We start from the raw sequence: 9,662 nt of genomic DNA, 5'->3' as shown, positions 1-9,662 counted from the left end.
GCTCCGTTCCCCTCCCTGAATCGCCGCCCCAGCACATCTGGCAGGCAGATGTGGCCACGCGGCTGGGCTCTGCCTCCCAGATGGGGGACGAGCAGCGAAATCCTTGTACGGGATTCAAAAGCTGTAATTTTTCCTTGGAAATCTGCATTTCCCGGCTTGTTGCACACACTCCCCATCTCTGGGGGTGTCGCAAGAGCCCTGTGCACGGCCAGGCCTGCGCCGTGATGCTCCAGGGCTGGACCATCCCTTGTCCTGCACCTCCATCCCATACCTGCACCCTAAATCCTGCTTCTGCATCCTAAATCCTGCCTCTGTTCTTTCATTTCGTGCTGTGTCCTGCACCCAAAATCCTGCTTCTGCAGCTCCTCACCTGTGTCCCGCATCTGTGTCCTCTGTCTGGGACACTGCATCTACATCCTAAATCCTCTATCCCATATCCGCATCCCAAATTCCACTTTTGCATCCCCTACCCTCTGTTCTGCGTCCGTGTCCCGTATCCTTCATCTGGGACCGCGTCAGCAGCCTAAATCCTCCTTCCCACACCCTGCGTCTGCATCCTAAATCCCACACCCGCTTCCTAAATCCTGTGGGTTTTTCCCTAAATCCTGTATCTTCATCCAGAATCCTGCATCCTGCATCCTAAATGCATCTGCAGCCTAAATCCTGCATCTGCACCCTAAACGCTCCATCCCACATCTTGCATCTACATCCGAAATCCTGTCCCCCATCTGCATCCTGAATCCTGCATCTACACCCTAAATCCCAAATCCTGTCCTACATCTGCATCCTCCATCCTGCATCTGCATCCTGAATCCCAAATCCTACATCCTAAATCCTGTCCTACATCTGCATCCTGAATCCCGAATCCTAAATCCCGTCCCACACCTGCATCCCAAATCCTGCATCCTGCATCTATATCCTCAATCCTGTCCCATATCCGCATCCCAAGTCCTCCACCCCACATCCTCCATCTACATCCCAAATCCCCCAGCGTTGCATCCCTAACTCCGCATCCCGCAACCCACGCCCAGGATGCTGCGAGGAGGCTGAGGGACGGCAAAATAACCCGCGCCCGCCGGAGCACCATGAATTTGTGATGAGTCTTGGGGGGCAGGGGGGAGAAGCTGTCCCCCACCCGGTTCGCCCGCCCGTGCCAGCGATAATGTTGATTTAAGGCATTTTCCACGCTCCGGTGCCTCTCTGAGAGCGCCTTGTCCCCAGCGGGGACGTACAATGGGCGCTTTCAGGGACCCGGCTCCTTGCAGCCCCCTTTTTTACCCAGAGAGATTTTAAAATAAACCTTTCATCCCCCTAGAATTTCCCCCTTCAAACCCCAAAAGAGGAAAAGAATTCCCCGTCCAGAGAAAAAAAACCCAACAAAACCACAAAACAAAACCCCCAACAACCAAACCCTAAAAACTGGGGTTGAAAATAATTCCTGTGCGATAATCAAGCCTGGTTAACGTGAGAGACCAAGGCGGAGCGCGAGCGGTGCACAGCCTCTGCTGAAGCATCCCGGGGGGAAACATGCCCCGTGACCCGCCCCCCCAAATAACCTATTTACAGCAGGTAATAGGTGAAAAAAGAATTTGTTGCTAAAGGGGGGGCTTTCCCCTCACAGCCTGCAAAGGTGAGACCCACTCATGCAATGAGTTGTGTCCAGCCTTGCACCCCCCGACAAAAACCTTAATTCCCAAGGCATTCCCAAAGCTTTTTTTTTTTTTTTCTTTAGAAATATAAATTCCTGGAGGGAGTGAACCAGAAAACCCTGTATTCAGCCTAATTATCCTCCCCAGCCGCAATCTGTGATCTCTGGGACAATTAAAAGTGCTTAATCCTGGTTGAAAAGCAAACAAGGTCGGAGGCGGCGTCTTCCTGCTTCCCCCTCGCCCGCTGCCGGGGTCTTGCTCCCCGGCTGCAATATAAATATGCAATTAAAAAATCGCCGCTAATTGCTTTGCCAAAGGGGGGTTCCCACCAGAAAAAAAAAAAAAAAGAGCCGGGGAAAGGGATATTAAAAAACTAAAAAAACCCCACCAAACAAAATGAGGAAAAACAAGTAAAAAGAGCATTTTCTACCCCAATAATTAAAGGCTGATGCAGCTTTGGGGAGAAATTGCAGAGATGTCTCAGGGCTTGCACCCTAGGGTGGGTTTTTTTTTTGGGGGATGCTCTTTTGGGGGGGGAAGGGGTTAATCCCCATCTCTCCTCTCTCGCTCCAGTGCTAACAACCCTTGGCAGCTCTTGGCTCGTTAGCCCTTCGGAAAAGCAATTAGAGAGGTTGGAAAATGAGGGCAGCTGCTACCCTAAGACAGGGCAGGAAGGCGGGGGGGTGGCGGCAGGGCCAGCCCCTAAACCTTGCCAGGGTGTAACAGGCTGGTTTAGGGCTGCACAGCTTGGCAGAGATCCTGAGGTGGGATTTACGCTGGCTGAGCAATGCTGTGCCATCAGTAGGTTTCAGCGTGAACGGCATCAGTAGGTTTCAGAGTGAATGAGCCCCTCACTTGTCGAGATCCTTCTCCCACCCCCCAAAATAAGCTGTATTACATTCAAAACGTCCCCCAAAATAGGGAACAAAATGGGTTGTATCGCACCGATGCGCAGCAGCTCCCCCACACCCCCGGGGAGGATTTTTGGCTGCAAATCTCAGGGTTTGGGGCAAAACGCTGCTGCAGGTTGGGGGGGCTGGGCTGAATGGGGTTATTTGGGGTAACGAGGCAAAATGGTGCCAGCACCCCTTTTTGGGGTGAAAAAAAGCTGGGGGAGGGGGGGAAATTGATTCCTAATTGCTATTTTTTAATTGCTGGGTTGTGGAGCACCCCAGGGCCCCCAGTTTGCATCGGGCCCCCCTGCCCCCAGCACCCTGGCTGCACCCAGCAGCCCAGCCCAGCACCCTCCGTTGGCAGCAGCAGGATGGGACACGTTGCAACCTCCCCCTCGCAGCAAGCGGCACCGCTTCGTCCCCCCCGCAGCGCTTTATTGAACCTTTAAAATCTGAAGTGCACGGCTGGTCGCCTCCACGGCCTTTGGGTGCTGCCGTGGGAGCCCCGCCAGGAGGAAGAGGAGGAAGTGAAGGAGGAAGAAGAGAAGAAGTAGGAGGCAGAGGAGGCAGGTGGGGTGCAGGGGGCTCAGGTGGCGGGCAGCCAGACTTTCTGGGTGCTGACGATGTCGCTGAGCTTGCCCTTGATTTTCAGGAAATGTCTCTTGAACTCCAGGCCGTCGCCCTGTGCGGGGAGAGGCGGGCGGTTGCATTGATTTGCACCCACCTTGCATCACCTTGCACCCCTTTCTGCCACCTTGCACCCACCTTGCACCCCTTTCCGCCACCTTGCACCCACCTTGCACCCCTTTCCGCCACCTCGCACCCACCTTGCATCGCTTTGCAGCACCTTGCACCGCTTTCCTTGCATCGCTTTCCACCACCCTGCACCCACCTTGCATCGCTTTCTACCACCTCGCACCCACCTTGCACCCCTTTCCACCACCTTGCACCCCTTTCCACCACCTCGCACCCACCTTGCATCGCTTTCCACCACCTCGCACCCACCTTGCATCGCTTTCCGCCACCTTGCACCGCTTTCCTTGCATCGCTTTCCACCACCCTGCACCCACCTTGCATCGCTTTCTACCACCTCGCACCCACCTTGCACCCCTTTCCACCACCTCGCACCCACCTTGCATCGTCTTCCACCACCTCGCACCCACCGTGCGCTGCCTTGCAGTCTTGCACCCACCTCCCATTGCCTTTCACCACCACATACTGCCTTGCACTCCCTTGTGCACCAGCTTGCACCCATTTTGCATCTCCTTGCACCCATTGCATGGGTACCCATCAGGTACTGCCTTGCACCCACCCGATGCTGCCTTGCCTCACCTTGCAGCCAGCGGGCGCTGCCCTGCACCCATCTTGCATCACCTTGCACGGTCCTGCATCACCTTCCACGGTCTTGCAGCACCTCGCACCCAACCCCGCACGGCCTCGCGCCCACCTTGCGTGGTCTCGCACGATCGTGCGCCCACCCTGACCCCCCCCCCCCCCCCCCGCTCACCTTGGAGAGGCGAAAGTCCACCAAAATCTTGCTCTCCATCTCCACCAGGTTCACCTTGAAGATGAGTTTGTTGTTCCTCCTGTCCGTGGTCGAGATGGTGACCTGCAAAAGGGCAGTAAAGGGGGGATCCCCCAAATTATTTGCAGATGCAACAGCACGGCGGGGTCCCACCCCCCCGATTTTGCACCCCAATCCCTACCTGGTTCGTGCAGCTTTTCTTCCAGCCGTACCCCATCTTCTCACAGACCTCTTTCAGGGTGCGGTACGAGCCGTCGGCGTCCAGTTTGGTGAAGAAGCGCGTCATCCGCTTCACCAGCCGCTGCCACGGGCTCTGCCGGCCCCCAAAACCGGTTGCAAAGGTTACAAATCCCGCAAAGTTGCAGCCCCAGCTCTGCAAAATCCCCCCCGCCCAGCCTTACGAGGATGAACGTTGCAAAGCTGCACCCCCTGATGGTAAATGCTGTGAGTTGCATCCCCCAGACGGCAAAGTTGCATTCGAAATATTGTAAAGGTGCACCTCAAACATTATAAATACTGCAAAGCAGCAGCCCCAAGATTGCCAAGTTGCTCCCTAATATTATACGTATTGCAAAGCTGCTTCTTAATCTTATACATAATGCAAAGCTGCACCCCAAATATTATAAATAGTGCCAAGTTGGACCCCTGATGTTGTAAACCAGACGCAAATCTGCATCCCAAATACTGCAGAGTTGCACCCTGATATTGTAAACGTTGCAAAGTTGCACCCCAAACATTGCAAAGTTGCATCCTGATAGTAAAAATACTGCAAAGTTGCACCACGAAGTTGCGCCCTGAGATGATAGACATTGCAAAGCCACATCCCCAATATTGCAAAGTTGCATCCTGCTATTAGAAACACTGCAAACCTGCACTGTAAACATTACTAAGTTGCCCCCTGATACTAAAGATCTTGCAAACTTGCACCCTGAGGTGATAAATATTGCAAAGCCGCATCCCCAATATTGCAAAGTTGCATCCCAAATACTGCAAAGTTGCACCTCGCACGCTGCAAGGCTGCATCCCGAGACAATAAAACTTGCAAAGCTGCATCCCGAGACGAAAACCATTGCAAAGCCGCACCCCCCCCAGCATTGCAAAGTCACATCCCGATATTACACATGCTGCAGACCTGCACCCCAAATACCGCAAAGCTGCACCCCGAGACGAGAAAACCCGCGGAGCTGCACCCCCAATACCGCGCAGCACCTGGGAAGAGCCCGGGGTGCCGAGGAGCTGGCTGTTGACCAGCATGTGGTCGGGGCAGGCGGGCTGGGAGAAGCTGATGCCCTGCACGAGTTTGTCGATGCTGGCCGCCCCGCTCTCCCAGAGCGTCCCGCCGGTGCCGGGCTCTGGTTGGGACGTGGAGTAGCTCGCTTTCTCCTCCCTGCAACGCCAGGGGAGATAGGACATTAGGGATGCTGGCGCAAAGGAGAGATGGGGAACGGGGAGATATTCGAGCATGGGAATTGCACCGCTTTGGGATTTTGCAGGGTTTTGTACGATTGTGCGTATGCAAGCAGGGTAAACGCAGGCTCGCGCGTGGTTTCCACCAAACCACCTCCCGGCGAAAACACAGGGAAGGCCCTGCAACGTGCAAAGAATTGCAAAGCACGAAACCTCGTAGGGTGCAAAGCCCTGCAGCGTGGGAACACGCAGGAAAGCTCCTGCTTGCACAGGCGCGACGAACCCCAGCAGCGCAAACAGCAGCGAGGCGACTTGCATCACCCAAGTGCGCGCTTGCAAGCGGGAGCACGCGGAGGGGGATGCAAAAGGAACCGGAGGCTCACCCGAGCACGCTCTTCACCGGCGAGAAGTCCATATCGGATCGGACGTGCTTGGAGAAGCCACCGGGCGAGTCGGCGACCCCCCCGGAGGACACACGAGCCCGCTTGATGCCTGCAAAGGGACAAGACACCCAGTAACAACCCCCCCCCCCAAATCTGGGGGGACGAGCGCGTTCCCCGGCGGCCCCTTACCCTTTTTGAGGGGTTTGCTGTACCACCGGTCCTTCTTGATGTCGGGGATGGTGATCCTCGCCGTGGGGCTCTCTGTCAGGATCTTGTGCAGCAAAGCTGGGGGAGATGGGGGGGTGGGAAATGGCGACTGCCGGCGTGGCACTGGGTGCCGCCGGGTGCCGGTTGCTTACCTAAGGGTGCCGAATCGATCTTCTTCCAAGGCGGGAGGTAGGTTTTTCTCTCCTTCCAGTCGCTGTATTCCTGGCAGCTATCGCTGGGCTGGTCCCAGGGCAGTTCTGCCGGACGGGAAAACCCGCTGCGTTATTGCACCGGGGCAGAGGGAGAACGGAAAGGGGAAAACGCAGCCAAGGAGGCAGCGCAGCAAGATTTGCACGGAGAGTTTTTGCAAGGGGGGGGTGGTAACAGAGACCAGTCCTGCGTGGTTTTTAAAAGGGGGGAACGTGCAAAGGGGCACAGCGTGCGAAGGTGTCACGATGTGTAAAAGCCCCATGGCGTGCAAAGCCTTGCAGCGTGCCAACACCCTGCAGCGTGCAAGCACCCTGCAGCCCGCAAAGCCCTGTGGCGTGCAAACACTCTGCAGTTTGCAAACGCCCCACAGCACGCAAAAGCATCGCAATGTGCAAAAGCCCCGTGGCATGCAAACGCCTGCAACGTGCGGACGCCCTGCGGCGTGCCCCAGCACACGGCAGCACCGACTACGCCGCCGCGGTGATTTTCTGTGCCAGGCGCCTCTGCTCTGAACCCGGCGCTGCGTCTCACGGATTGCCCCCATGCATTCTATACCTCCCTAAGCATTTCACAAACACCCCTCCCCCCATCTCATACATTCCCCTTCTGCATTTTATGTCGCCCTATGCCTTCCATACATCCCCCTTAAGTATTTCATACACCCCTGCTATGCACATCATATGTCCCTCTACGTCCCCCTTATATGCATCTCATGCATCCCCCCTATGTATTTCACACATCCCGCCCCCTATGCATTCCATACATCCCCCTTCCGCATCTCATAGGCGCATCTCGCGCATCCCTCCATGCACCTCGCGCGGGCCCCTTCCGCATCCCCTACAACCCTCTGTGCACTCCAGGCGCCTCCCCCTATACATTCCATACGTACACCCCCCATGCATTTCATATACACCCCCGCTGCATCCCCTACCCGCCTAAACGCCCTTCACGCACACAGCCCCCCCCCCCCCCCCCATTTCACGTATATCCCTTGAGCATCTTGCGCATCCCCCCCACCTTATGCATTCCATAGGTCCCCCTCTACATTGCAGGCGGCCCACCTCCGGCCAGCATGGCGGTCAGCACCACGCCGCAAGCCCAGACGTCGACGGGCTCAGCCCTGAACTCGGGGCGCCGCAGCAGCTCGGGGGCCACGTAGGGCAGGGTGCCGCACATCTTGTTGAGCAGCCGCTCCCGGCCGTTGTGCTTGAAGACGGTGGCCAAGCCAAAATCGGAGATTTTCAGGTTATCTGGGTCCAAATTCAAACGCAGAATTCAAATTCGAAATTCAAAATTCAAATTAAACGGGGGCCAGAGAGGGAATGCGCCGCCTCCCCCCCCCACCTCGCTCATCCAGCAGCAGGTTCTCCGGCTTCAGGTCACGGTGGGTGATGCCGATGCTGTGCAGATAGACCTGGGGATGGAGAGAAGGGTCAGCGCCACGCAGGGATCGTCGATCGTCGCCGGCATCACGGGGATCGCCGCTGGCATCACCGCTGCCGCGCTCACCACGCCGGCGATCAGCTGCTGGAAGAAACGCTGCGCCTCTGGCTCCGGCATCCCAATATCCGGCTCTGCGTGAGGGGAAGAAGAAGGGGAAGAATAATTCTCAACTGTTTAGGGATTAATTATTTAAAGCATCGTTTTATATAAAACAAAAGGTATTTTTAAGCGGGCGTACCGATGCGGTCGAAGAGCTCGCCGCCGCTGCAGTACTCCAGGAAGAGGTATTGCGTGGCACCTTCCCGCCTGTGCCCGTAAAATTTGACGACGTTCTCATGGTTGAGCATCTTGTTGATGCAGATTTCCTTCTTGATGTTCTCCGGGCAGTCAGCCGCTCGCTTCATGTCCACGATTTTCACAGCCACGGCTTCCTCGGTGCGGCGGTTGACGGCCAGCTGCACCCTGGGGCGGGCGGGGGGTCAGTGGGGTGCCCGGTGGGCACAAAATGGGCACGAAATGCTGCCACGGGAGACAGGCAGCGGGCAGGGAGGCAACGCAGGTATGGGCGGCGTGGAGCAGTCGTGCGATGGGCATGCAGCGGGCACACAAGGGGCAGGCAACAGCCAAGCAGCAGGCAAGCAGCGGGCATATGCAGGGCATGCAGTAGCCATACAGTGGGCAAGTGACAGCCAAGCAGTGAGCAAACAGGGGGCAAGCAGTGGCCGCCTAAAGGGGCATACAAGAGCCAAGCAATGAGCAAGCAGCGGCCACGTAAGGGGCACTCAATGGCCAAGCAGCAGGCAAGCGGTGGGCACGCAAGGGGCATGCCATGGCCAAGCAGTGAGCAAACAGCGGGCACACACAGGGCACACAGTGGGCAAGTAATGGCCAAGCAGTAAGCAAACAGGAGGCAAGCAGTGGCCACGTAAGGGGCACACAATGGCCGAGCAATAAGCAAGCAGTGGCCACGTAAAGGGCACTCAATAGCCAAGCAGCAGGCAAACAGCAGGCACGCAATAGCCAAGCAGTGAGCAAGCAGGGGCCAAGCAGTGGCCACACAAGGGGCGCGCAATGGCCAAGCAGTGGCCACACAAGGGGCACGCAATGGCCAAGCAGCAGGCAAGCAGTGGGCACACAATAGCCAAGCAGTGAGCAAGCAGGGGGCAAGCAGTGGCCACATAAGGAGCATTCAATGGCCAAGCAGTGGCCACGTAAGGGGCACGCAATAGCCAAGCAATAAGCAAGCAGTGGCCACGTAAGGGGCACTCAATAACCAAGCAGCAGGCAAGCAGCGGGCAAGCAGTGGGCACGCAATAGCCAAGCAGTGAGCAAGCAGGGGGCAAGCAGTGGCCACGTAAGGGGCACGCAATGGCCACGTAAGGGGCACGCAGTGGCCAAGCAGCAGGCAAGTGGTGGGCACGCAAGGGGCATGCCGTGGCCAAGCAGTGAGCAAACAGCGGGCACACACAGGGCACACAGTGGGCAAGTAATGGCCAAGCAGCGGGCAAGCAGCAGGCAGACAAGGGGCTTGGGGTGGTGGGTGGGTGTGCAAGGAGCGTGCAAAGGCCCCCCCCTCCCTTCCCCTCCCCCGGCACTCACTCCCCGTAGGCGCCTTCTCCCAGCGTCTGCACCAGGTCCCAGTCCTCCACGAAGGGAACCGCCATCCCTGGGTCCGGCCCCGCTCCCGCCACGCCGCCCTTTCCCGCCGGCGCCACCGCGCCCCGCCCCGCCCCGCCCCTGCGCGCGCAGGGCGCCTGCGTCCTTCCCCCTCCCACCCCGCCCCGCCCCCGGACGCCTGGGTCCCGCCCCGTCCCCACCCCCAGGCTAGATTTTTTATTTTTTTTTTTTACCCCAATTGATTCAAAGCAGCAAAAACGTCCCTAAAATCGCCCCCCCACCCCGGGCTCTGGCAGGGGATAAAGAAAAAAAACCAAACCAAAACAAC

At 57.3% G+C, this 9,662-nt stretch overlaps 1 protein-coding gene across 1 annotated transcript; it reads right to left on the bottom strand.

The window, feature by feature from the left end:
- CHEK1 (checkpoint kinase 1) lies at positions 1-9,652 on the bottom strand. The gene is made up of 12 exons (XM_075034953.1): positions 9,317-9,652; positions 7,956-8,179; positions 7,784-7,848; positions 7,619-7,688; positions 7,336-7,524; positions 6,217-6,321; positions 6,047-6,142; positions 5,858-5,966; positions 5,277-5,454; positions 4,249-4,380; positions 4,050-4,151; positions 1-3,224 (listed from the first exon to the last, which is right to left on the bottom strand). The coding sequence occupies exons 1-12, from the start codon at positions 9,379-9,381 to the stop codon at positions 3,129-3,131; spliced, it is 1,431 nt and encodes a 476-aa protein (XP_074891054.1). The 5' UTR covers positions 9,382-9,652; the 3' UTR covers positions 1-3,128.
- Between the last annotated feature and the right edge of the window lie 10 nt (positions 9,653-9,662).

This window comes from Buteo buteo, chromosome 9 (genome assembly GCF_964188355.1).
Source record: "Buteo buteo chromosome 9, bButBut1.hap1.1, whole genome shotgun sequence".
NCBI classification, from domain to species: Eukaryota; Metazoa; Chordata; class Aves; order Accipitriformes; family Accipitridae; genus Buteo; species Buteo buteo.
The sequence above is the reverse complement of the archived record's forward strand: the minus strand, read 5'-3'. Positions and strand labels throughout refer to the sequence as shown.

Coding starts and splice junctions, on each gene's coding strand:
- CHEK1 (XM_075034953.1), bottom strand. CDS start 9,381: ATGGCGGTTCCCTTCGTGGAGGACTGGGACCTGGTGCAGACGCTGGGA. Junction 7,849..7,955: donor CGAGCTCTTCGACCGCATCG/GTACGCCCGCTT, acceptor CCCCTCACGCAG/AGCCGGATATTGGGATGCCG. Junction 4,381..5,276: donor GCACCCCGGGCTCTTCCCAG/GTGCTGCGCGGT, acceptor GGGGGCCGGCAG/AGCCCGTGGCAGCGGCTGGT.